Source organism: Stenella coeruleoalba (assembly GCF_951394435.1).
Source record: "Stenella coeruleoalba genome assembly, chromosome: 11".
Taxonomy (NCBI): domain Eukaryota; kingdom Metazoa; phylum Chordata; class Mammalia; order Artiodactyla; family Delphinidae; genus Stenella; species Stenella coeruleoalba.
The window spans coordinates 831,529-858,850 of NC_137157.1; the positions used below are offsets into that span (position 1 = coordinate 831,529).

Below are 27,322 nucleotides of genomic sequence, written 5' to 3' on the forward strand. Positions count from 1 at the left end.
TTGTCATGGTCAGACAATGAAACTTGGATGAATTAATTAAAAAAAATGTATCGAGGCTTTCCTCCTTGTCTTCTTCCACAAATGTTCCATGTGCTGTTGGAAACCACGGGTATCCTGGTATTGTTGGCTGGGGTCCAATTTAGCTTTGATGGGCATGTTTTTGTTTTACTGGGTCAGATCCCTCAGTCTGATCGACAGCCTGGGCCTCGCCCCTCCGTAGATGCACAGTGTAATTACAACCCCTTCCTGAGAGGTGGGGAGATACTTGTTCCTTAAATGATACGAAACACTGCTAAGTCCCTGTCTTGGGCTCATTGCTGGGAATACACAAGGAAGTGGGAAAGGCCCTGGGGAGTTATTGGATAAGTGGGGAGAGACGTCCCAGAACAAGAGCGTGCAACACGGGGGCTGGGAGCTGGGCCGGGCTTCCTGCAGGGTGCCAGAGCCAGGGTGACGTGCGTGGGAGCTTCCACGTCACAGGGCTGCCCCTCCCATCCAACAACCCAAACGTCCCTTGGATTCTGGACTCTTCCACTCCACCTCATCAGCAGATCCACTTGACATCCAACAGACACCTCAGCCTCATCATCAAGACGAAACTCCTGACCTCTGTCTTCTCCATCCCAGGTGAGGCAGCTCCAGCAGCACCGCTCAGGCCGAGAACCTTCCTGTCTCCCAAGCTCCTGCCCTCCTCGCCCCACGTCGCTGGGACGGCAGATCAGGTTGGCTTGTGAAAGTCTATTGAGAATCCTGTCACTTCTCACCACCCCCACCACTCTACCTCCATCCCCACCAGGACCTGCTCTCACCTGCTGCCCCGCAGCCTGTGCTCCTCCCAGCTGGACTCTTCTGCCCAGAGCTTCCGAGCAAGTCCATCTCAGAGTCAAAGCCAAGCCTGTCTCCATGTCCACAGGTGCCTCGTCCCTGGAGGCCTCACCTGCACCTTACCTCATGTGATCCTCGTGCCCACCATCCTCCAGCCTTGCCACCTCAGGGCCTTTGCACCTGCAGCAACTCTGCTCCCTGCCCGCCTCACCTCCTTCCCAGTGAGGCCTGCCTTGTCTCCCCAGGTAGCACCTTCATCCCCTCCCTGGACTTATTTGCTGTCACAGAGAGAGTCAAGTACGTCACCATAGAACACACCCATTTATTCTTCTTGTGTGCGCCTGTCCCCCCATTAGATTGCGGACTCCATGTGAGAAGGACCGTGGCCTGCCCTGTTCACGTTGCAGATGTTTGCTGAACGGCGAGGTGAATGTTGAAGCATGAGCGGGACCTCGGCAGTGGAAGACAGAGGAAGCGCTCTTGAGGAACCATAGTTTGTGTCAGGGATCGGGGCTTGTTCTAGAAACTAGTGTTGCCGCCAGAAACGAGGAAGTTCTTCCCAGGACGCTTTGGGCGGGGTTTGTCCTACGATCTCTAATTCAAGGCAGCTTGTTTGATTTCTTAGAGAACAACTTTGGAAAGGCACAGAAATGGTGAAACCTGCTTAATGCTTTTCTTCAAACAGAGAAGTGAAGAGTTCCATTGGTCGGACATTTCCTGCTAGTTCCACTTACTGCTTTAAAAGACAGTTAATAAGGAGGTTTGGGAGGTTTTTCAATCTATTTAAAATCCCTTCTTGACTTCACAGTTTGTGAAAATTAATTCTAATCCTTCTTGATTGGTTGATAAACGAAGACAACAGAGCATCCCATGATGGGAAACTGAAGCCTTTGCTCAAGCCTGATGTGGGCTTGTGGTCTGAGGAGGCAGTTTTGCAGAATGCTTTGGTTTGAGCCATTTAAGCGCTCCTGTGAGCACAAAGACTGGTGCTGTAATTGTGGGGCGCCAGTGTCTCTGGGCAAATTGCCCTCCCGTCCTTTCCCTCTGCTTGGTGAGCAGAAAGAAAGGGCACAGCGGGACCCGGCGCTGCCCACAGGAACCCGCGGGTCAGAATCCCAAGCAGTTCGAGGGCCAGGTCAGCCACGTTGAGCGCAAATGTGTGTGAGACCTTGTGTTCCTTGTGTGATCACAGGGGATGGAAAAGGGCTGCCGGAAAGGATGGAGAATAAGGCTTTGGATAAAAACGTGTTTGTTTCCAAAAGAGGTACCCGGCCCTCCGGCCCGCCAGGATCCTGTGCTTGGTGCAGTTCTGCAGTCGGGTACACCTCTTCTTCCGAGATGCCCACCCCAGCGCCTGCAGCCTGTCTGCCTGCAAGGGACCTGACGAGGCCCCTCTGCTCCTGGCGGGGTTGGCGCCGGACGGAGCGGAACTCTGGGCCAGCAGTTATACAACCACCAAGAACTTTCCAGGATCCCTCGCTTCGTGACCTCATTGAAATTCAGGAAGCGGTCCTCCTTGCCAGGCTTTTGTCCTGTCTGTGAATAGTTCCTGCTGGACGCCCAAGGCAGGGGGACTCGGTAACGGGAGCCCCTCACCCAGAGACCGGCGCTCCCACACCAGAACTGCCGCGGAGGTAAGTGTGCAGACGGGAAGTCCTCGTGTGGAGCACATCTGTGATCTCTTGTCCAGTTTGGAGTTTGGAGTAGCCAGCACGTCATGAGACTCATAAGTGGAGCTGCCAGTGGAAGTGAAATTGAGGGGGCGGTGGGAGGGCGAAGCGCTTAAAGCCTGAAGTCCTGCTGTGAATCTAGACTGTTCAGGTTCGTTTTCCTGGGAAAGTGATTTTATGCACTTGTGGAATTAACTGCTTATTTTCTTCTTACAGTACTTCTATACAAATGATATCTCTTTTACTGAAAACAACTTAAAAATAAGTATTATTGAAAATCGCTTCTTTGGGAGTTTTTTCAGAGTGATCAGAAGTGAAATTTGTAATCTTATCACAAATAAATGAGTGGTGGCGTGGTGAGTGCAGCGCTGCGGCCGCTAATGTCAGCCTTTGCCCCCCGGCAGCGCCATGGCCCGGGAGGAGCTGGGCTACGACCGGATGCCCCCACTGGAGCGCGGGCGGCCGGATGCGGGGAGCTACGCCCCGGACACCAAGCCCAGCGACCTTCAGCTGTCTTCCAGGCTGCCCCCGTGCTTCAGCCACAAGACGTGGGTCTTCTCCGTGCTGATGGGGGTGAGCAGCTCCGCGCCAGGCCCACGGAGACACCGTCCCCTCCGGGGTCCGCTGCCTGGGTGCTGTTCCCAGATGGCCCGGGGAGGAGCAGCCCCGGGCTACTTCTGCCTCTGAGAGACTCACGGGTGCCGATGTGCTTGTTCGCTCTGCTCTTTGAGTTATTTTCCTCAGCTGGTGAGGCTCTGTCCTGCTGGCCCTGCTGGCCTCTGGGCCGTGGCGGCTCTGTGTCCTGGCAGGGGTCGGACAGCCCAGGGCCCACGCTGAGCCTGCCGGCTCATGTGTTGTACCAGGGCGGCCTCCACAACCCTCACCTCCTGGGGGTCTGCAGTGGTGGGGAGGAGGGGCCACGCTCGCAGGAGGGGCCTCTGGGGGGTGGACAGCAGGATGGCGTCCTGAGGCAGGAGCCCAGGGCTATGGGACCAGGGAAGGCTGAGGGGCCAGGGGCCAGGGCCAGCAGGGAGGAGGGGGCAGGCCTGAGGGGACCTTGCCTGGGGTCCCGGGACGTCTCCCTTCCGATATGCCTGGATAAGCACTTGGATGACAGAAGAAGCCCTTTTGGCCCAAGCGGGCGCGGTCACCTGGGCTGGCCACTGGACGCACCTCTCTGTGGGCAGGAGCTCGGGGGTCAGCGTGCCAGGGGCCGAGGTCCAGGATCCGGGCTGGGGTCTTGCCTCTCCCTGGGTCCCAGGCTCTGTGGGCCAGCCCCACGGCACCCTGGTTGTCCTGCCCACCCTCTCCCCAGCCACTACCCTGTGCCACTGAGACGGGAACTCCCACTGTGTGGGTCGAAGAGGTCACTCCTCCCTCCAGCCCCCGGGTGGGCAGTGGGCGGCTGGTCAGCCTCCTCTCACTGCCAGGTCCTGGACTCTGTTGCCCGCAGCATCCGGCGGCCACAGCCCTTGATCCCGCTGCCCCCTTCTCCCTGAGGGGTGCGCCTTGGCCTCCCCCGCCCCCCGGGGCCCGCGGGCCCCAGTGCCCCCATTCCATGGGGTGCGCACGGCCCTCTGCCCACACCCGGGTCTGAGTGACCTTATACCAGTGACTTCGACCCCGTGGCCTCACCCTGTGCAGTGAGTTTCCATCTCTGGTGCCTTGAGCAGGATGGGGTTGTGTGCTTGGCTCTGTGCCTGGACCTGGGGGGCCCCGAGGCCCCTGAAATTGCACATGTGGGGTGAAGGCGTTTTCTGGGGAGTGGAGCCGCCATTTCTTGCTTTGAATTTTGACAGAGTCTCCTGTCCCCCAAATAAGTGTAGATGCCCATAACCTACCCTGGGGGAGGGTGGGCGGCTGCCGTCCTGCAGGGAGGAGGTCTGGCGGGATCCAGGCGGGGATGTCGGTGTTGCACAGGGTCAAGTTGTGGTCGGAGGGCTAGTTGCTCGGCCTCCGCGTCGCCAGGCCTGACTGTGTCGTCGCCCGAACGTGTGCTGCTGTCTTGCAGAGCTGCCTGCTTGTGACCTCGGGCTTCTCCCTCTACCTGGGAAACGTGTTTCCTTTGGAGATGGATTACCTACGCTGCGCTGCAGGTTCAGTGAGTAGCAGTCCTGTGCCAGCACTGATGTTTGAGGTTATGCACCTGGGTTTTTTGCTCTGAGATTTACCCGTTGCTGTCACTCGCTCCTCATTCAAACTCTCTTCCTATACTTTGCCTTCGAATAGCATCTGTTGCTTTTGAAAATGATCTATGAGGCAAATCTATCTTACCCCACAGACTCCAGAGCAAGAACCGGCACTTCGATTTACAACACGCAGGGGCATGCTGCCCCGGCTGCCCCATGAGCCGGCAGGGAAGCCCCTCTGTGATTTGGGGGCCACACCTCACCCCTCCCCGAAGCTTGTACCTGCTTCTGGACTCAGAGCCGAGGCCTGGGGAGCCGCCAGTCCTCATGGGGAGACGACCAGTGACTCCCACCAGCTCAAGCACAGGGCACATCCCCTGGGGTTTGGGGGGCCCTCTCGCCCATCTGCTCTCCTGTTCCAGCCCTGTCAGCATGCCCAAAAGTCTGAAAACACAAGACAGATGCAGCTGCCCTTACCGTGTACCCCCTGCCACAGGTTGCCCAGCCTCCACTCCCTTAGAAGAAAACCCCTTGAAAGAATTTGACCCGTTTCCTGCCCTTCTCTCTGGAACCTTCTAGGTGGCCCTTTGCTCACCACCGGAGCAGCCCTGGTTGGGGGTCACAGGGACCTCTGACCTCTGACTCAGATGGCTGCAGAGCCACGCTGACCTAGGCTGATGTCCCAGCAAAATCTTCGGTTACGTCCTTCACCCCCAGGGGTGACGGGCTAGGGAGACCGGTCAGGTGGTCCCACTGGGTCCTCCGTCGGTGCCCAGCCCCCATCCGACCCTTGTTGGGCTCACCCCCCGCCCCCAGATCCCACTGCAGGGTCTGGGCGGGGAGGTCCCGTTGCTGCAAGAGTGACACCGGCACGGCCCACGGGACCCAGGCTGGCCCCCCAACTCCGCCCCGCCCTGAGCCCAGGCTGGCCCTCTCCCTTGTCCTCGGCTCCAGGGACGCAGTGGGGACCTCTGACGAGGACCCCGGGGGCTCTGGGGCCCTGAGCATTTCTGCTCATTCACACGCAGATGGTTTCCCCTTTCTGCGTGACTCTCACCAAGACGCGCCTGGTCTCAGGCCACAGGAAGCTACATCTGCTTCTAAGCGCGTCCAGCTAGGACAGGCTTCATTTCGGTGTCTTTTTCATCATCAGAACAATTAAAACTCGTTCCAGAATTATTATTTTGAAAGACCCAGCACCCTTCAGCGTCGAGAGAGACCACTGCGTCTGATGGAGGGGGACATGTCTCGGGCCATGTGGGTTTTCAGGACACAGAGTGCCCAGCAGGGACGCTCACCTGCTCTCTCTTTTCAGTGCGTCCCCTCAGCCATAGTGAGCTTTGCTGTCTGGAGGAGAAACGTCAGCGCGGTGAGTCCAGCCTTCTGTCCGCACCCTCTGCAGCCCTGCACCCGCGCCGTGGGGCTTCCTTCAACCCCCCTCCCTCTGCCCCCAGGAGGGCGGAGGGGCCCGAGCTCGCAGGCATCCCCCCAGCTGACTCCAGGTGCCCCATCCTTGGGATGGGTGATGAATGCCCGGTTATGTGGTTGAATGTCACTTGGTTTCTTTCCTCACACAAAGGAGAACGAAACCCCTCCTGTCTTGTTTTCCAGATTCCCAACTTCCAGATACTGTTTGTGTCCACGTTTGCTGTCACCACGACGTGTTTGATCTGGTTTGGATGCAAACTTGTACTGAACCCGTCAGCAGTAGATGTAAGTCCCTGGAAAGCCACGTGGGTCCTCCTGGGGTCACAGGAGCCGAGGGCTCTGGTCCCACTGTGTCTGCTGAGCCCTGTGGGCTCGGAGCTGGCGTTAGGGAGCTATCTGCTGGGTAGTTACACCGGAGATGTGTATCGTAGCTCTTGAGTTTGAGAATTTCATTTAGGCTTCCGAAGAAAAGAATTGTCTTTAACGCTTTCACTGATTTCAGTGGACGAATTCACTGATTTTTGTATCTCTTTCACAACAGTTCTTAAACATTAACAGTAATGTAATAACATCTTTCATCAGATCTGCGATACTGCTGACATAAGTTGCCCTGTTACTTTATGTTCCGTTAAGAAAAATGGAAGAGTCTTGTCATTTAAATTACAATGCAGCAGAAAAAACATCTCTAGGAAACAGGACCTGATCAGAGATACCTCTGCTCTGTGTTCAACACGTTTTCTTTAAGATCGGGAAGAGGCTGTGGTGGCCCGAGGACATCTCAGCCAGGTGTGTTAGGGCATGCAAAATGGGCGGACACGCGGATCTGAAAGGAGCCCCAGTGCTGCCATCTTCTGCAGAAGAGATGATTTTCTCCTTTCTTGACATTTGCATTATTAAGCCCACGTAGCATGGTTGCTGGATGTGAAAATCAATGTAAAACAGTTGTTTGTGCCAGAAACAGAGGTTTTGGAAAATGTTATTTAATTACAGATATCATTTTCTAAAGTTCCTGGGAATAAACCTAACAAAAAGTCTGGAGGCTCTTGTAGGAAATCATAAAGCCTCGCTGAGAATTACGACGCTTCTTTACCAAAGAAACCCTACGCAGAAGTGGGCGCCTGTCCCGTGGGTCCAGAGCAAGTGCGCCTGCAGGCAGGACCCAGCAGGTTTAGGTGGTGACCAAGGGCTGGGGTGGAGCCCCCTTGAACGTGTTTGGGGACTCACCCGCACCCCACAGCCGTCCCAGCAGGACAGGAGAGCCGCCCCAACCAGTCGGCCCAGGCAGCCCCACGTGCGCGGCCGCAGCCCCGGCGCGGAGCACAGCCGTGACCAACCTGGGGGGGCCCTGCCCCCGGCCCGCCCACCACGAAGCCGCGGCCAGTCGTCCCGCAGACACAAGGAGCACACTCTGTACGGAAAGGGACGCGTTCTCTTGGAGCGGCCGGCTGGTCCCAGGGTACATGAGGAGCCCTGGGAGAAAGTGAAGGGCAGCAGGGGACCACGCGGGCGCTCACCAGCAGGAAGCCACAGCGCCAACGCGCAGCTCAGGGGAGCCACACTCGTAATCAGAGGAGGTCAATGAAAGCCACAGGAGATGCGTTTCCAGCGTCGGGACGGGCGGGAGCCCAGGGTGGTTCCCTCACGTCCGACAGCTCCTACGTGCTGCTGCAGGCTCTGTGGAAAAGTCTGGAATTTGCAGGTCCTTTCTGAAGAAGTACATACACTGGGGAGCCCCATGGCACAAACCCTGGAGAGACACGCATGCATGTGACCAGGCGGTGTGTTCCTAGCAGCCCTGTGGATCGTGGCAAAAACTCCAAACCAAAACAGATAATCCAACGTCCATTACCTAGGGTGGTGCCCCCCAAGTGCACAAAATGGATGAAGAAATTGTGAAAGATGCATGAAGCTTCATGCTCACAGCCTCCTCCTACTGGGGGCCTCCCCGCACGAAGCTTCATGCTCACAGCCTCCTCCTACTGGGGGCCTCCCCGCATGAAGCTTCATGCTCACAGCCTCCTCCTACTGGGGGCCTCCCCGCACGAAGCTTCATGCTCACAGCCTCCTCCTACTGGGGGCCTCCCCGCACGAAGCTTCATGCTCACAGCCTCCTCCTACTGGGGGCCTCCCGCACGAAGCTTCATGCTCACAGCCTCCTCCTACTGGGGGCCTCCCCGCACGAAGCTTCATGCTCACAGCCTCCTCCTACTGGGGGCCTCCCCGCACGAAGCTTCATGCTCACAGCCTCCTCCTACTGGGGGCCTCCCCGCATGAAGCTTCATGCTCACAGCCTCCTCCTACTGGGAGCCTCCCCGCATGAAGCTTCATGCTCACAGCCTCCTCCTACTGGGGGCCTCCCCGCACGAAGCTTCATGCTCACAGCCTCCTCCTACTGGGGGCCTCCCGCACGAAGCTTCATGCTCACAGCCTCCTCCTACTGGGGGCCTCCCCGCACGAAGCTTCATGCTCACAGCCTCCTCCTGCTGGGTGCCTCCCCTGGAGCTGGACCCGCATCGTCCCCCAGCCCAGGCCCCAGCGCCAGAGCCCGCCGTTAGCCACACCCTCAGGCTCCTGCCACCTCGAAGGTCCAGCCAGGTCATGTGCAGGACACGAAGCTCGGACACCTAAACACGTGGAAGGACCCCAGGACCACGATGTCAGGACCACCGGTGTCCAAACACAAGGTCACAAATGGTGAAACAGGAAACTGCAGCGTGAGGCCGCTCAGGAAAGGGGCTGCTCCCCTCCCCTGTCTCCCTGTGGAGCCGGGCGCTGGACTTGAACCTCCGCCCTGGGGACAGCCACGCAGGGCTTCGCTGTAGAGTCTCTGCTCCCTCTTTCCCACCTGCCATCCCTGCCTGGGCTGCTGCATGTCCGCCGTGGGCCCCGCTTTCTTTAGGGAAGGATCCAGCTCCACGGCCTCCGACGCTCCCCTTCCACAACTGGGCCGACGTGGGCACATGCCTTCGGGGTCCTCGTAGGCCGGGGAGGGGCGTGAGTCCACCTGGATTCAGCTAAGCCCAGGACACACCCTCACCGCCAGCGGGAGGCTGCCAGGTCCCATAGCCTTTCCCGCACTTGGCGTCCCCAACAGCCCCTGTTTTCCCGTCTGGTGACAGTGCTGTGGCTTGCTGTCACCTCAGGTCACACTCTCCGATCACTAGTACTTTTGAGCCCCTCCTCCTGGGTGTTTGCCCTCTTGGGCTTCCTTCCCGTCCTCGGCTTGTCCGAAATCAGGGGTGTCTTCCTGTGAGCTGTAGCACTTGCTGTCACACCGTGTGTCAAGTTCCCCCGCGAGCTGCTCGACGCCACGCTTTGTACTGTGGCTTCGTGACTCCAGTTGTCTTCCTTCTTCAAAGCTGACAGCTCCTATTTCAAATATATTTCAGGATAAGTTTATTGAGTTCCTCAAAAAATACAGCTGGGGTTCTATTACGATTCCTTGATGTTTACAGAGTAGTTTTGTGAGAAGTGACATCTTTATTCCGTGGAGTCATCCCACTGAGAGCACAGACCGTCTCTACTTACTCATATCATCTCCGTCCTTTGTTAGGGTTGGAGAGTTCTGAGTATTCTTGGTTAGATAATCCCTAGATGATTCACAGATGTGTTGCTAGTATGAATCGTGTCTTATTTATTAAATTATATTTTTAGATGGCTTATTGCTAGTGCAGAGAGAGGCTACTGATTTTCATTTTTTCTTTATTTTGAAATATTTGAGACTGGAAGGAATTTGCACACATAGTACAGAGCATTCCTGTGTATCCTTCATCCAGTTTTCCCCAATGAGAGCATCTTACATGGTCAGATCAGGAGACTGACACTGGCACATGTTAACTTAGACCTTATTCATATTGTACTGGTTTTTAAAAAAGGGTTTTTATAAGTGGACTTTGTGTCTGGAAGCTTTGCTGGACTCGTATCCTCCGCGTTTTCTGTAGGTTATGTTGGTTTCTCTATGTAGGTCACCCTATCGTCTGCAGATAACGGCAGTTTAAACGCTCCTGTTCAGTCTAACCCTGTTGTTCCTTTTGCTCTATCGCTTTGGCCAGGACTTCTGCTACCGTGGGGCTCTCTGGCTTATTCCTGATTTTAAATAGGTTGTATCTAAAGAGTTTCCAATACGTTTTTTTTGTTTTTAAATTTAATTTTGGCTGCTTTGGGTCTTTGTTGCTACTCGTGGGCTTCTCATTGCAGTGGCTTCTCTTGCTGTGGAGCACGGGCTCTAGGTGCGCAGGCTTCAGTAGTTGTGGCTCGTGGGCTCTAGAGCGCAGGCTCAGTAGTTGTGGCGCATGGGCTTAGTTGCTCTGCGGCATGTGGGATCTTCCTGGACCAGGGATCGAACCTGTGTCCCCTGCATTGGCAGGTGGATTCTTAACCACTGCGCCACCAGGGAAGACCCCTTTGTCCGGTTTTAGAACCAGGGTTATACTGGTCTCATAAAATGAACGAGGCAGCTCTCATCTCTCTTTTGTTTTTTGTAAAACCTTGATATGATAAGAAGTCGCTGCTTCTAGAAAGTAGGGTAGACCTCACCTGTAAAGCCATCTCCATCCGGGGCTGTTGGTGAGGGGTGGTCTTTCATTATTAGTGTTAAAGTTTTTGGTCTCTTCTTGTGTCAAATTTTGGGTTTTATATTTTTATCAAAAGTTTATCTATATCGTGCAGGTTTTTGAAATTATTAGTTTACAGTCGTTCATCTTGCTCACCGTTTTTAATTCAAGCCAAATATTTTAGTTATTTCTCCTTTTCATTCTGAAATGTAATTTATATCTCTATTGTATCTCTTAGTAGTCTTTTCGAAGAACTGGCTTTGCTCTGTTAACCTCACTTTGTATTTCTGGTTGTCAGTCTCTGCCTAGAACCCTGATGAAACAGACATGTGGAATTATCTTAAAAGGTCACCCATTTATTATTGGTTTCTAATATCACTACATTGGGGTCAGAATGTACAACCTATAATGTACTGATTGTTCAGAATTTACCAGGGTTTGTTTTGTGGCCTAATAGATGGTCAATTTTTGTTAGTGTTACACAAATGCTACAAAAGAATGAAAATTCTATGTTTTATTTTGCGTGTACAATTCTGTAGATCCAACTTATTAGTTGCATTTGTTTTTAAATGTAGAATTTTTAAAAATCATCATTGAGGGTATAATGAGGCCAAGAGATCAGGAGACGACTGCCACTGCAAAGATAGTTTATCACAGGTCCCAAGAGGAGGGGGCCCCAGGGCCGGTCAGGAGGCAGGGAGAGGGGACACGTGGGCAGGAGCCTTCACTGGGTTTCCGCAGGGAGAGATGTGAGGCAGGGTGAGCAGGCTCAGACCTGCCAGCGTGAATAATCTCGGTGGGCTCAGGGCGGAGGGGCTGCCCAGGTGATTGGGGCAGGTGGCGGGAGAGGCCCATAGAGGCTCTCAATTGGTTGGTTTTATTTTATTTTATTATTTTTTTGGCCGCGCTGCATGGGATCTTAGTTTCCCGCCCAAGGATTGAACCTGGCCACGGAAGTGAAAGTGCTGAGTCCTAACCACTGGACTGCCAGGAGATTCCCGATTGGTTGGTTTTATATCACACAGTTAAATCAACTTTGTTGGTGTATTGTCCTGTGGATTTAAACACAGGCATGGATTTCTGTAACTGCCAACAGTCAGGACGTGCATCAGCTCCGTATCCCCCAACCCCCTGGTGTTTTCTCTTTGGGACAATTATGCACAGAGCTGCTATAAACGTGGGCAGGTTTTGGTGTGAACGTAAGTTTTCATCCCTTTAGAGTAAATACCCAGGAGAGACCAAACACCAAGGAAGGTTGAGATCAGGGCAGACTACAACCCGAGGGCCAAATCCAGCCCTTGAGCCAACAATAATTTAAAATCAAAAACCCACCAACCAACAAACAAAAAGACATACGTGAGTCAGAGCTGTGTGCCTGGCATCTGGCTTTGGACAGAAAAGTTGCTGAGACTTTGAAGAGGCGTCTAAGCCCCTTCGTGGGATTGTCCACATTTACTGGATGAAAGTGAAGAAGCCGGTTTTACAGACGTATGTGTTCTCCTTTGGCAGATCAATTTCAATCTGATTCTGCTGCTTCTGCTGGAGCTTTTCATGGCAGCCACGGTGATCATCTCTGCGCGGTCCAGCGAGGCGCACTGCAAGCAGAAGGTTGGTCCAGCCTGAGGCACGGCTGCACCGCAGACCCGGCTGCGGAGCGAGGGGCCAACGGCCCCAGGGAGGCAAACCTGGGGATGCAGCACCATCTCCTCCGCAGCCTGATCCTGACCAAGTAACACCACCCCCACCCCCCAGTAGTGTTACACGCAGAGACCAAGTCCGCCTGAAGTATCACCTTGTAAACTAGGACTTCAGCAATCAAACACATTTTCACATGCAACGAGAAGGTCCGTGTTTGAGCTTTTGCGCTGAAGCCTGGAGATCCAGGAGCGTCTTCCAGATGCTCACGTTTCAGACCATCACCCGAGCGACGGCCTGGACGGACGGCCACCCCTGTGATGAGGTTTTGTTTCTTTTCAGGGCTCCATCTCGGAGAGCACCAACATTCTGTATGAAGTGACATTTCCTGCTCGGGTCCTGAAATCCTATTCCGTAAGAAAAGCTTTTCTTTCTCCTTATTTTATCTCATTGTGGGGGGAGTACTAGATAAATATGGTGTAGGCGTGTCCCTGGTACATGAACTGTCCTGGTTGACAGTACACCCCCTTTTACTCTCAATGTGTCCATAAATTATATGTTAATTGTGTTTTCACTCGTTTACGTCCTCTCCAAAATCTTTTAGTCTACTCGTTCTATTACTGAAAGATCTGTTAAAAACCTCCCAATCTGTGGGCATTATCAATTTGTCTTTGTAATTCTGTAGCTTTTCACCATAGAGTTTTGGAGCCTGGGTTTTTAGGTACACGAAAGTTTAGAATTCCTTCCTTCCTTCATTTTTTTTTTTTTAATCATTACGAGCAACTCTCTATAGTAGTGGTTTTTGCCATAGAACATATATTGTTAACTACGTCAGTTACCTCTCGGTTAATATTTTCCCTGTGTATCTTCCCCTCTTCTTCCAGCTCTTCCTGTCCTTGCATCTGGGCAGTTTCTGTACAGAGTGTTGGTGCCGTTTGAATTGAGCTGGTTCACTCAGAGCGCAATTCCTGACACTTTCATATTTATTTCTCCATCTTTTTGTTTCCTATTTTCTATGCCTTTTCCCACCTTCCTTTGAATTGGCAGGAGCTTCTTCCTTCCCTTTCCCACGAATTTGGGTTGGAAATATGCGTTTTCGATATCCCCTTGGAGGTTATCCTCAGTGTCTCAGCACGGGGTGCCCTGATGCTCTGCCCTGAACTCACAGGACCCCCTGCACCCCCGCCCCCTTCCAGGGACCCCGGGGAGCCTGCCCGTTCCCCTGGGTGACACTCTCTGCCCCCAGGTCATCGAGGTGATCGCCGGTGTCTCCGCCATCCTTGGAGGGGTCATCGCTCTGAATGTGGATGACGCCATCTCAGGCCCGCACCTTTCGGTGACGTTCTTTTGGATCTTAGTGGCCGTGAGTACACCCTGGGTGGCCCTTGTCAGTGTGGCCGGCCTTTGAGCTCGGCTTTGGGGCAGTCAGGCTGGAAAGCAGCGGGAGGAGGGGTGGGGGTGGGGAGTGGGCGCTGGTGGGCCGAGCAAGATGCTTCCCAGGTCCTCGTGGGACCCAGACCAGGGCGATTTGGGAACCGAGGATTAAATGAGTCGGGATGTTAGCTGGTATTATTATTATTATTATTTTAAACTGGCTTGAGGATACCAGTACCTCATACAGATGTATTTTTGTAATCATGATACTGTTTACTCCCTCAGATTAGCTATTATTTTTTTTAAATATAAATTTATTTATTTATTTTTGGCTGTGTTGCTGCGCGCAGGCTTTCTCTAGTTGCAGCGAGCAGGGGCTACTCTTTCATTGCGGTGCGCGGGCTTCTCATTGTGGTGGCTTCTCTTGCTGCGGAGCACGGGCTCTAAGTGCGGGCTTCAGTAGTTGTGGCTCACGGGCTCTAGAGCGCAGGTTCAGTAGTTGTGGCGCACGGGCTTAGTTGCTCCGTGGCATGTGGGATCTTCCTGGACCAGGGCTCGAACCCATGTCCCCTGCATTGGCAGGTGGATTCTTATCCACTGCGGCACCGGGGACGCGGTAGCTGCTATTAGTATTTTATATTTTTTGTATTAGTTTCCCTGAAAAGTACTTGTTTTATTATTTTATAACATATAACATTCATATTGTTTTATAATACGTTTTAAAATGTAATACATTTATATTATTTTACATTGAATACGAGTACCGTAAATGCCTAGCCCCGCACCTGGTGCTTGGTAAGTGCTTACTGACTACACAGTCACTGTTCTAAACATGGGCCTTTCATCCTTGTATAAGTAAGTCCGAGTTGACTTACGTAATTTAATGTTGTTTAGCGTTTAGCTGAAATGCGGCCCGGGGAACACACGGCCCCCAGGCTTTGGCCCCCCTTGGCTGTGCTGCCGGCTGGGTGTGGGCCACACACCCGCTTGGAGCAGCTGCGATGGGCCCCTGCACACCCGAGTTTCCACATATCACGTGATGCCCCCAAACCACAGGCTCCTGTGCTTGGTGCTCCCACACCAAGGGCCTGGGCATTTCCTTTTCCTCTGTGGGCGTGTGGATGGGTAACTGGGGCCCGGACACACCTGGGCCCAGCAGGCTGTGCTGGGCTGGGGCAGCGGACCCCTGGGCGCCTGGACCCCCAGCTGGGGGGCAGATGGATGGCAGGGGGCTGGGCCCAGCACTCAGCAACCTCGAGGAAGCCCTGTGCTCCCCTGAGCTTCCCTCTGCCCGAATCGTGTAGAACTAAATCAAGCTCCTTAAAATAAGTGGGAAAAGGCATTTATTGATTACAAAGGGACAGGAATGCTGGTCCAACGGAGGAGCCCCCAGTGGTCAAACATGGTGGGCAGGGGCGCGGTGTCTCCAGGGGCCCTGAGTCTGATAGCCCAGCCGAGCCCGCCAGCGGCCAGCTGGCGCTCCCTCCAGAAATGCGGCATCGTGAAGGTGGCACCGCTGAGCGTGAGCTGAGCCCTCCCCGTCAATGAGGCCAGCGAACTGACAAGAAACATGAAGCGTGATCATCGACTGGGTCCTGAGCTGGGAACAGACCCAGCTGGACCGGGACATCGTCGGGACAATTGCAAGTTGGAACACAGACCCTGCCTCGGACAAAGCTGCTGAGTCTGTGTTCCCCGGTGCGGTGCTGAATCGAGACGGAGCAGTAGACACGCACACGAGCATCTGGGGGCGGGTGCCGCACCTGAGAGAGCAGGTGTGCGGGTTCCAGGCTGCTCTGCCTCTCTTGCACGGATCCCCGGCTCTCCTGGCGACCAGGATGGCCCGAATCAGAACGGGAGAGTACACGTTTGGGATCTGACTTGCTGGGCTCTCATCTCTGAAGCCTTTCTTTTTCCTTCTCTTAGTGTTTTCCAAGTGCCATTGCCAGCCATGTGACGGCAGAGTGTCCCAGCAGATCTCTGGTAGGTGAAGCCCGGCCGGGTTCCAGGCACCCGCGGAGCGACCTGCCGGGCTGGGCGGGGTCAGGGGCGAGCATCTGAGGGGCGTCTGCAGGCTGCGGGCTTGAGGGGGCCTTGCGACTTTCTGAGGGCTGGGCTGTCTGTGGAAGTCAGCAGAAACGGCCCATTTGGCATAAGAGTCGGGAGAGATTCCTGGGACTCAGCAGAGGCGGCGCCCTGTCCGGCTGTGGATGTCGGACAGTGAGTGTCGCTAAACCGGCCCAAGTGAGCTTCCGAGCTGGTGCCGAGCTCAGCCGACACCTGGGCCTGCGTGGCCTCTGGGCCAGCCATGGCTCTCCGAGGCGGGAGGGCCTTGGGAGGTCGCAGGAGCAGGTCAGAGGGCACTGGGAGGAGGCCATCCATTCCTAAGTGCTATGTTATCAACAGAGCGAATTGCGCCTAAGTTGAGACAACTCGCGCGACACGTGGTGAGCTTTGAGTTAACGGGCAGACGGAGCACAGAGACTCAGCAGGCGCCCCAGGCTGGACGCAGACACACGCCGCTCGTAACTCCCGCTGTGTGATTGCCGGGCGGCACCCTCTGTCCGGGCAGTGGCTCCCAGACCCCGACCTCCCACTCTTGTCTGCTTCCCGCCAGGTGGAGGTGCTGATAGCCATCTGCAGCCTCGCGGCCCCGCTGCTGTTCACGGCCTCGGGGTACCTGTCCTTCAGTGTAATGAGAATCATGGATGTCTTTAAAGATTACCCGCCAGCCTTCAAGGTGGGTGTTCTTTTATTTTATTTTGAACTCTATAGAAACACGATGCCGCTGAGCAGTGCTGAGCCGCTGCCCACGTCGGGGCAGATGGCCGGAGCTGGCTTTGCGCACGGCCTGACGCGCATGGAGCTGGTTCTGCTAATTTGCTTTTCTCCGTGCACTGTGAGGCGTCTGTGCACCCTTCTCTGATGCCCGTTCTGCCCGGCACCGCTCAGCTGCTTCTGTTCTTCTCCTCTGGGCTGCTCTGCCCTGGGCACCCCCCAGACACCCCTCTTCACAGGCGCCTTACATTTTCTCGGCCCTGTTCCCATCCACTTGCATTTAAGAGTCACCGTCTGTCCAGTTTCCTGAGAGACCCCATTGGTTCCTGGGTAAACTGAGGAGAGTGAGAGCCTCCCCTCTACGGGGGCTTCTCGGGGCCCCAGCGTCCTCCCCGCAGGCTCGGGCTCCGGGTGAGGTTAGTTTCAGTATAGACAGTGTTTGCCCCCAAATGTTTATCATGAGAAATTTCAAACATGTGGCAGAGTTGAAAGGTTAATGCAGTAAACACTGAGATTCCCTGGAGGTTTACGTGTGTGTCCGTGTGCGTGTTTATGCTGACGGGTGGGTGGAGCACACACATGGCCATCGTTTTCCAGAGGCATCTGAAAGCGAGTGGCAGAGGTTTGAGGTGACCCTTCGCCCTTAGATGCTCTGGCCTCTCAACAGTAAGGACAGTCTCCTGCACAGCCAAGGTGGCTGACGTGCTAGGTGACAGCACATTGTCCCCTCAGACCATCCCGAGAAGATGCTTCGTGGGCTGAGGTTCTCAGAGCTATGAGGGTCGCTCAGTCTCTTTGGCTCCGGGACAGTTCCCACTTCTCCCCCAGGACACTGACCTTTCGGAGTCCAGGCCAGTTGTCCGGGAGATGGTCCCGCCTGTGGATCTGTTTGCAGTGGCGTCAGCGGGAGCGAGTCCAGGTGCACTGGTGTTGCCATCCTGGCCGGCTTGCCGTGGCTGCCAGGGTGCCTCTTGGAGGGCAGGCGATCCCTCGCAGGACGGAAGCGCCTGTGGGCAGCACTGAGGGCTGCTCGCGGCCTGGGCCGCAGGGGAGGCCAGGGCGCTCACACCTGCGCCTGCCCGAGAACCCCACGGAGGACGTGTGTGCGTCGTTGTCGGCAGAGCGCTGCATTCTTTGTTCTTTGATGCTCAGGGCGACCCACCCCTCGGCTCCCAGATGCCAGCACGTCCTCTTCTCCCGTCAGACGCTTGAGATGGCCCGGGCTCACCTGGTCCTGGTCCTGCCGTGTCTCGCCCTCGCCCTTGGAGGGGGGCCGTGTACCCATTCCTGTGGGGGCATCATTGCTCCTGAGCCCTGTCAGTGGACGGAGCTGAGAAATGTATGCCCACTTAAAGATCCCTGACGTATATTGCTATTTCCAATTCAAATCTTACGTTCTAGGGTTTTTTCCCCCTTAACCTCTGTTATTTTATATTTGCATCATTTTTCTCTTAGTCCCAAAATCCTGGTAACATTGAATATAGTTACTGCTTAAATTTGCCTGACGACTCACACGTGTTCACAATTACAGGACGCATTCTCGACCAGCAGCGCACCTGCTGGGTGAGGGACGGCTCGCTGTACGCGGAGGTACGGTCATGTGCTCTGCGAAGGCACCCCCTTCTGTGAGCGGTCCTGCTACACAGTCAAGTTTGATGGTTTCTCTCTGTATTCAGTTTTAGGCTCTGATGCTTTTTCCCTCTTAATAGTATTTTTGAATATATAAAACTTTCACATGGTTCAAGTCAAACCATCTGAAAGGCAAATTCAGGGGAGTTGTGGTCCCATCCACGGCTTCCCCGATTCCTTCTACAGGTAACCTACAGTGCATATTATTATTTTCCTTCTTTCCTACAAAACAGGTCACTCTAACCACGCTTCTACACCTCACCTTTTTCTTTTTTTAACTTAATTTCTCCTGGGGGCTCCCGTTTTCCCTCCCACCAACGGTATGAGAGCACCTGCTTCCGCGTAGCTGGGGAGGGTCGCCACGCTGGGCTTTGTAACACAGGTGAGAGACAGAGCCTCGGGTGGGGCCGTTACGTGCATCTCTCTGAAAATGAGTGACCTCTTGTGTGCCTACAGTGCTGCATTTCCCCAGTAACCTCCGTCCGTGTCTCTTGACCATTTCCTAGTGGGCTTTGAGAACGCTGCTAACGCAGGGAGCCCAGTCCTCCGTCAGACGCAGAAGATGCAAGCGGCAGCCTCAGCTTGGCAGCCGTTTTCACTGCTTGCTGTGATTTTTGTCATGTGGAAACTTTGTTGTCGTCGTCGTTGTTTTTTTTTTTTTTTTGTGGTACGCGGGCCTCTCACTGCTGTGGCCTCTCCCGTTGCGGAGCACAGGCTCCGGACGCGCAGGCTCAGCGGCCATGGCTCACGGGCCCAGCCACTCCGCGGCATGTGGGATCCTCCCAGACCGGGGCACGAACCCGTGTCCCCTGCATCGGCAGGCGGACTCTCCACCACTGCGCCACCAGGGAAGCCCTGTTGTTGTTTTTACGTAGTTAAATTTGTCAATATTTCCCTTTATTGCTTCTAGATTTTAAGTCACAATTAGAAAGGCTCGTACTTGTGTTTCCGCGGGAGTTTAGCCTGGAGTGCCGCACAAGGAGTGGGCCCCATCGGACTTTCCTCAAATGGCTCATGGTTCAATACTGTTTATTGAAAAGCCCACCTTTTCCTCAGTCGTCTGAGACTCTGCCTTTATCACGCACGGAGCTTCGGTCTGTTTGCGTCCGTTTCTGCCCTGACTGTCCCCCCTCGGCCGGTCTGTACCGCCAGGCGCACCCCGGAGGTTTGCACCAGGCATCGCGACCTGGCCTGCTCGATGCCTCGCGGCCAGCGGCCCTGCGTTTCGGGGCTGACTCACTTCTGTCGCTTGCTAGTTCTTCTTTATGAATGCTATTTATTTATTTATTCATCCATTTATTTATTTATGGCTGCGTTGGGTCCTCGCTGTTGCACGTGGGCTTTCTCTAGCTGTGGTGAGTGGGGGCTACTCTTCATTGCAGTGCGCGGGCTTCTCATTGCCTCATTGCGGCGGCTTCTCTTGCTGTGGAGCACAGGCTCTAGGCACGCAGAGCTTCAGTAGTTGCGGCACGTGGGCTCAGTAGTTGTGGCTTGCAGGCTCTAGAGCGCAGGCTCAGTGGTTGTGGCACACAGGCTTAGTTGCTCCACAGCATGTGGGATCTTCTCGGACCAGGACTCGAACCCATGTCCCCTGTGTTGGCAGGCGGATTCTTAACCACTGCCACCAGGGAAGTCCCTCTATGAATTTTAGAATCACCCTGCCTGGCTCTAGAAAGCCAGCCCAATGTTGCATTTTTTAAAAAACTGGACTCATGGTTAAATGTGCGTATAAACTTCAGAGCTGTTGAGTCTTTTTGGTTTTTTTCTAAGTGACATTTTCTGGGCTCTTCTTTGTCTTAACGTCGCGTTGTTTTGTATTTCTGAGGCTGGAAGGACACCCCTGCAGTGTGGGGAGGGGCCAGTGCTCTGTGGTTGTCCTTGCAGCCACTGGGGCTCCCTCTAGTCCTGGGCAGACCCCTCCACACCAGCAGCCAGTGCCGCACCCTCCAGCCTCGAGACGGATCTGTCGACCGTGCCTGTGTCCCGCCGCCCCGGACCCTGCCCCTGTCTCTCGTCCGGCTCGGGGCCTCCACAGCAGACCTCCGCCCCATCTGGGCACCCTCGGCGAGGCCACGGGTGGTTTCAGTGGCTCCGCTGTGGACACGAGTGGTTGTTGGGAGGCCTGGACGACTTGACCCGGGCAGCGGCACCATCATCCTGTCGCCCCACGAGGCGGGTCATCTTTGTGTCCCTCTGTTAAACCCAGAGCAGAAGTGATTTCCTCAACTCTCTCTCACTGAGACAGAATGTTCCTGCTCAGGCTGGTGACGTAACAGGGCACAGTGGAGTGAGAGCCTGAGACCGCTCCACACAGACTGCGGCAGGGCTCACGGTCTGTGCTTCGGGGCCACGGCCTGGGAAGCCTGTGCGCTGCCTCCCTGGGCAGTGGGCCCACGCGGTGGGGCCCTGGGGGCGGCTGAGAGCCAGGAGGAGAGGCCCCGGGCTGCTCACCGCCTGTCTCCACCCCCGGCAGTCCTACGACGCGCTTCTGTTGCTGCTGATGCTGGAGCTGCTGCTGCAGGCGGGCCTCAACACGGCCACGGTCATCCAGTGCGTGCGCTTCAAGGCGGGTGCATCCTGGGACGCTGCACAGACCGGCCCGCAGGGACGCCCGGCGGGAGAGGTGAGTGGCCTCCGAGCGAGCGTGGCTCCCTGTCCCGTCCCGTCCCGTCCCATCCCAGTGGGGCTGTCTTCCCAGGGCCCTGGGCAAAGTGACGCCCACCTGCGCTGACTTCTTTCAAGACCTGTTGGGTCACTTCGTATTTTTTAAAATGCCCCAGAAAAATCTTGGAAAGGTACAATACATTATACGCTTTTGAAGCCAGCCAGGCCAACACAAATCCATTTCTGGAAAGGTGTTATGGACTGAATGCTTCCAGTTCTACCCTTACAAATGTAGAAGAGAACTTGGCAAACATCTGCATGGATCACAGAGCTTTCCCTCCTGCGGCTCGTCAGGGTGCCCACTACAGACGTGGCAGCAGCGACCCCTGGCCGGCGGGCTCTGAGGGTCACGCCAGCCCCTCGGCCAGGCTCGAGGCCGCTGCACTTGCCCCAGGCCCTGCCTCTTGTCCCCACGGCTGAAAGGCTCCTCCCCGTGAGCTGCCCACTGTGGTGCTTTTCCCGGGCAAACCTGCCCACTGTCCTCCAGGTGCTCCGTGTACCTGGGAGGCTGCTGCAGGGCCCTCCCTGCAGGTGCTCCTCCCGCCCAGCCACCACCCGGGCCCGCCCCGTCTCACGTCCTGCTCTGCTGCTCTCCGGCAACACGTCCAGCGCGGCCAGCCTCCCGCCTTCGTCACCCTGTCGCCCCACGAGGCTTCTCCCGCCCTTCCCGGGGGACGCACTCCGGCGTCCGTCGTTGGCCCTTCCTCAGCCACCCTACCTGCCCCACCTCTCCCTTCGTTGCACTTCTCATATGGCGTCGTTTGGTTGTTGTTTTTACCCGGTTGTGGTCAGTCCCCAGCGGGGTTGGCTTTGTCCCTGGGTCCCACGTGAGGTCCCCCTGGTTCTGCGTCAGGACGCCAAGGTGCAGTGTCAGGCCAATGAATCCTCCCCCCATGTTCCAGAAGGCGCAGGGGGTGCTGAACCGGGCAGTTGTCCTCCCTGTTTGGTGACCGTTGCCTCAAGCGTCCTCCCTCCTCTGTTGTCATGCCCCTGGAGATGCCTTCACAGCCTCCGGGGCCAGGTCAAGACCGCTTCTCTGTGGAGTGTCCAGCCTCTGCCCCCAGCAAGAGCTTGGAGGGACTTACCCCTGCACCCTGGTGTGTATCATTCCACAGTCAGCAGTATTTACTGAGCACCTACTGAATGCAGACGCTGCTCTGCCAGGTGCTGGGATGCAGACCCACAGGAAGAGGCCTCACGAGGCAGGGGCAGGTTCCACCCGAGCCCCCGGCTCCCCGGCTGTTGGGAGGATGCCCACTCACGGCAGCCTCCCACCCCCCATCCAGAGCCCACCTCGCAGCCCAGGCCCCGCCCCTGCGGAGGACATGTGCTCTGGGTCGTGGCCGGAGGTGCCGGGGCTCTGGACAGCAGAGTAGTGAGAGGGAACTGAGCCTCCTTCCTGCTTCCTGCCGCGTGGGTGGCCCGGGACAAATAACTCTTTGCCTGTCTCAGTCACAGGTGGCCAGAAGCCCCCTGAAGGAGTTTGACAAGGAGAAAGCGTGGAGAGCCGTCATGGTGCAAATGGCCCAGTGACTGCGCACCCCTCTTGTTAACTTAACGCACAGACTCTAGTCGTCCCCGAGCCGCGACCTTCCAACTCGCCCCTCCCCTTTCGTAGGGCAGGCTGGGCTGCAACGTGGAGCTTTCATTTCTTACGGTAGTTTAATTTTGAAATAGGCAAACGTTGACTATTTTGTGCCGACTGGGGGGGTTGGAATCAGTTCAGTGCTCCGGAGGTGGCCTAACCACAGGAGCAGTGGCACGGGGCCCCCAGGTAAGGGAGGGGCCCACGCTAGAGCTGAACTCTCCAGGCGCTGACATTTGGGCAACCACGGGCCTCTGGGTTCCCGGCCCGACCAGTGGCCGGCTGCCGGTGTCTGCTCCTCCAGGCCTCGCCCCGCCTCCCTGCCCTGCTTTTGTAGAGCACCTGCTGCCCGCAGCCAGCACGCACACCTCGCTAAGCCATGCGTGGATCTCACCCATTTCGGCCCTTCTCTTCTTGGGCGCCCCGCCCGCTGACTGAGCATGGATTCCTTGACGAGGGCAGAGCTGCTTCCGCCCTGTCTCGAGAGCCCGTGGGGCTACTTCCCCCAGAACCAGGGGTGCAGGGCAGCCCCCACCCCCAATGTGCAGCCTTCCCCACGTGAAACCCACCTGCCTGCGTTTCTGCTCTCTCTATACTTAAACCCAGTCTTTCCGGAAGGGCCCCCGTTCAGTGGCTCTGGTCCATGCACGGGTGTCCTACACGGCCAGTGGAGACCCAGCTCAGCAGCGGTCAGCCTGCACCCGTCCTGAGCCCTCTGTCAACAACACTGGGGCCAACCCCCTCCACTGTGGCAGCTCAGTGTTCTCTGGGGTAAGGCCCTTGTCCAAGGCTCTGAAAACTGACAGCTCACATCTCCACGTCTCGGTGGCCTCCGTGTCCCGGGCGGGCCAGGAAGACGAATGCCTTGCTCAGGCCCCCAGACAAGCACGGGGGCAGCAAGGTGGCTCTCACCTGCACACAAGCAGCCCCCACCCAGCCACAGCCCACGGGGCCCCCTCCCCTTCCTGCAGCTCCCCAGCCTGGACGGGAGCCAAGGGGACAGTGCAGGTGTGGCTGATGTCTCCTGGGGGTCCAGAAAGTCTGAGTCTTAGAGCTGGAATGAGGTGCCTGGGGGCTTAACACAGGCCTGCACTCTCTTATTTCAGAGAGAGCTTGAAAAATCCACACAAATGGGGTTTTAAAAGTGTATAGTCCTCTCTCTGTCAATTTACATTTTTGTGTGACATAGTTTAATACCGCCTGAGCAATAAATGCTAACACGTCAACGTGGCCCAGGTGCCTGTTTAACTCTGGGTCTCTGGGTATTTCTGGGCCCAGGTCTGAAACAACGGAGAGGTAAAGCATAGGAGGGGGACGGGGGCGAGGGCCACCTTTTAATTTATTCATGATTTATGTTGCCCTGAGCCAGTCTGCAGTGGGATCTGGTGGAGACGGGAAAGGCACTGGGGCCCACCCAGGGGAATGCCCACCACCCCTCATTGAGTGGGCGCAGAACCTCACTTTCGGGTTATCTTGGGTAGTTAGATGCAAAATAAAGATTTTTAAACCAAATAAAGACGACATGTAGATTTGGGAAAGTTACCAGGAGGAAAGGCACTGATGGGGTGGGCGGGTCTTTCCTACTCACCCCTCCCTCCGCAAAGATGCTGGACCAGAGACGCAGGATATCTGGGTGGGCTGGGACACTGGCCGATGCTGGGAACCCCCGGGGCGGCGGGTCAGGCCCCACAAGTGACCCTGGGGACACGAGAGCACACTCCCTGGTGGGCTGGGGGCGTTCTGCTGGGGGACATCGGATGTTAGGTGCAGAGGGAGGCCCGAGGTGTGGACCAGAAAGAGGCCCGAGGGTCCCAGGACACAGCCTGCCCTGGACAGCCCGGCTGGTTCCGCAGGGGCGGGGGCCCGGGTGTGGCCCTCGGGTCTTTATGACCTGGGGGGCTCTGACTGCCAGGGCGGGTCTGTGTAACTCTGACACCCGGAGCAGGGCGGGACCGCGTGATCCCAGGCGGGGCGCGCGCCACTCGCTGGCCCTCCTCCCCGCGGACACCATGCCCGGCCCCCGGCGCCCCGGCCCCCGCGCGGGCCGTGGCCGCGCCTCGGACTGCAGCCCCTGCCGGGGGCCCCGCCTGGATGCCCCCGACCGCGGCCTGTGGGACCCCACGGCCCCCGCGCGCTGTCGTCCCCGGAGCCGCACTCTGAGCCGTCCCCGGAGCCGCACTCTGAGCCACTCCCGCAGCCGCTCCCGCCGCCCCCTGCCGCCCGCGCGCCCGCGCAACCCCACGCCCCGCTCCGGCCGCCGCCGAGCCGCGCTCCCCGGGCCCCGCTGCCGGCGCCCCGGTACTGCTGCACAATGCGCCGCGCGGCCCGGGCCCGTCACCCCGGGCAACCGGAGGACGCGGGACGGCGCGACGCGGGGCGAGGGCACGGGCCCCCGCCCGGGTGAGCACGGGGCCAACCGCCCTCCGCCCCTCCGCCCCTCCGCCCCTGGGATTCTAGACCACCCCCGCGGAGTCCCGGACCTACCCTTCCTTCGGAGCTCCTGACCGCCCCCTACTCCAGACCTGCCCAGCCCTACACCTCTGGACCCCGCCTTCGGCCCCCCCACCCCGACCCTAGCCTGCGCCCCCCAACCCCAGACTTCCCCCTCCACCTCCGCCCTGCTCTTGCCCCTCTGAGTTCCCTGCTTCTAGCGGCACTGATACCCCCTTGCAGGGGTCCAGGCAGTGGAAGGGAGGAAAGTTGAGGTGCCCGAGGCCGAGGCCGGAATGGAACCGTCTGCGTCATCGGAAGCGGAGCGGAGAGGAGAATCTAGTCAGTATTGTCCTGAGCCCGCCGCCCTGGGTTTCCTGAAAGGGACCGCCAAGCTCAGGCTCGGGGAGGGGGCATCCGTCTGTTCTGTTGATCTGTCTGCCCGTCCTTATTCCGAAGTGCCTGCTTTAATTCCAGGAGCCTCGTAATGTCTTAATATTTATCTGACTTTGTTCTTCAAGATGCGCTCAGGTTTTCTTGGACTTTTGCATTTTTAGAATCGATTGTTAATATAAGCCCCCCCCAACACACACACACACACACACACACACACACACACACACACACACACACACGAGTCCTGCTGGAATTTTGTGATTCCATTGAATGTGTAGATCAATTGGGATGAGAATTAACATCTTAATATCCAGACTTCTGACCATGAACATTAGCTCTTTCATTCTTGTCAGTAAGGTTCCCACTTTTAGTTACAGGTGTGCAAGACCTTTTGTTAGAATCACTCCCAGATAATCCATGCTTAATACTGCTGTAGGTGGTATTTTTGAGTTTCATTTTCTAATTGTCTCTAGTGTATAGAAATACAGTTGAATTCATTTTCCTGGCTTGGAAATAGAAATAATTAGATTTATTACATACACAGTTTATTACATACACAATCATCACCTGCAGATCTTTTCAGTCTTAATACCTCTTATTTCCTTTTCTTGCATTATTGCATGGGCTAGCACTTTTGAGTATAATGTTGAATAGATATGATATAGTGGACATCTTTTTTTGTTTCCACACAGGAGGAAAGTGCTCAGTGTTTCACCATGAAATATGATGTATAAGTTTTTTTAAATGTTTTAAACATGATTTTTTTCACATTTCTTTGACTGTCAAGTTTTCTTTGGCAAATTTATCTAAAATATTGAATTTTCATTTTAGAACCTATTTTATAGTTATAATACAGAGGCCCTAAACTGATCCAGGTTCACCAGGATACCTTTCTCTAAGCCCTAGTGGTTAATATTTTCCCTATAAAATGTACAAGTATCTTTTAATTAAGTTGTCATTCACAAAAATTATAAATTAAACACCTATAAATTCTTGTTGCTATAAGTTTTAAAGGAAGTTCCCTTTATTCCTAGTTTACTGAGAGTTTTAAAACAAGTAGTTATTACATTTTATCATATGTTTTCTTCTGCATATTTTTTCCTTTAGTCTATCAAATGATTACATTATGGATTTTCAAATATTAAACAAACTTTGTATCCCTAAAACAAATACCACATGGTCAAGTGTACTGTTTTATATGTCACTGGATTTGATTTACAAATATTTTAAGATTTTTGTGTCTATTTTTATAAGCAAGATTGGCTTGTAATATTTCTTTCTTTTAAAAAGGTCCTTGTCAGATTTTGGTGTTAAATGTATGACCTCATAAAAAAAACTTGAAAAAGAAAAAAAAAGAAAGGGTTGAAAAGGCTTTTCTACTTTCCTCTTTAGTGAAAGGGTTTATATGGGGGGTTTGGGGTTTTTTTTTTTTTCTTCTGAAATATTTGGACAGATTGACCTCTAATGCCATCTAGGCCTGGCTTCATTGTGGGAAGCATTTTAAATATGGAGTTAATTTGTTTAACAGAAATAGGCCCATCTGGATTTTCTATTTCTTTTATGTCACTTTTGATAAGCAGTGTCGTTTAAGGAAAATGCCCATTTCATATGAATTGCCAAATTATTGACATGTGGATGTTCATAATATCTTTTTTATTGAAGTATAGTTGATTTACTATATTTATATTTATATTTATATTTCAGGTATACAGCAAAGTGATTCACCTATATATATATATATATATATATATATGCTTTTTCAGATTCTTTTCCATTATAGGTTATTACAAGATATTATTCCCTATGCTATACAGCAGGTCCTTGTTGTGTATTTATTTTGTAGAGAGTAGTGTGTATCTGTTAATCCCAAACTCCTAATTTATTCCTCCCCTCCCACCTTTCTCCTTTGGTAACCGTAAGTTTGTTTTCTATATCTGTGAATCTATTTCTGTTTTGTAAGTAAGTTCATTTGTATCATTTTTTAAGATTCCACATATAAGTGATATCAAATGATATTTGTCTTTCTCTATCTGACTTACTTCACTTAATATGATAATCTCTAGGTCCATCCATGTTGCTGCAAATGGCATTATTTCATTCTTTTTTGTGGCTGAGTAATATTTCATTGTATATGTATATATATATGTATACCACATCTTCTTTATTCATTCATCTGTTGATGGACATTTAGGTCGCTTCCATGTCTTGGCTACTGTAAATAGTGCT

General features: G+C 54.6%; 1 protein-coding gene across 1 annotated transcript; it reads left to right on the plus strand.

Moving 5' to 3' along the window:
* The first annotated feature begins 1,714 nt into the window (after positions 1-1,714).
* Positions 1,715-22,743, plus strand: MLC1 (modulator of VRAC current 1). Its single transcript, XM_079937734.1, has 12 exons — positions 1,715-2,459; positions 2,900-3,068; positions 4,507-4,596; positions 5,940-5,993; positions 6,236-6,337; positions 12,115-12,213; positions 12,583-12,654; positions 13,487-13,603; positions 15,541-15,597; positions 16,232-16,354; positions 20,495-20,644; positions 22,144-22,743. The coding sequence occupies exons 2-12, from the start codon at positions 2,904-2,906 to the stop codon at positions 22,216-22,218; spliced, it is 1,104 nt and encodes a 367-aa protein (XP_079793860.1). The 5' UTR covers positions 1,715-2,459; positions 2,900-2,903; the 3' UTR covers positions 22,219-22,743.
* The last annotated feature ends 4,579 nt before the right edge of the window (positions 22,744-27,322 follow it).

Bases quoted from the DNA above. Each gene is read 5' to 3' on its own strand.
- MLC1 (XM_079937734.1), top strand. From the start codon at position 2,904: ATGGCCCGGGAGGAGCTGGGCTACGACCGGATGCCCCCACTGGAGCGC. The intron at 15,598-16,231 runs GTAGGTGAAGCC...GCTTCCCGCCAG, and splicing joins AGTGTCCCAGCAGATCTCTG to GTGGAGGTGCTGATAGCCAT. The intron at 16,355-20,494 runs GTGGGTGTTCTT...CACCCCCGGCAG, and splicing joins ATTACCCGCCAGCCTTCAAG to TCCTACGACGCGCTTCTGTT.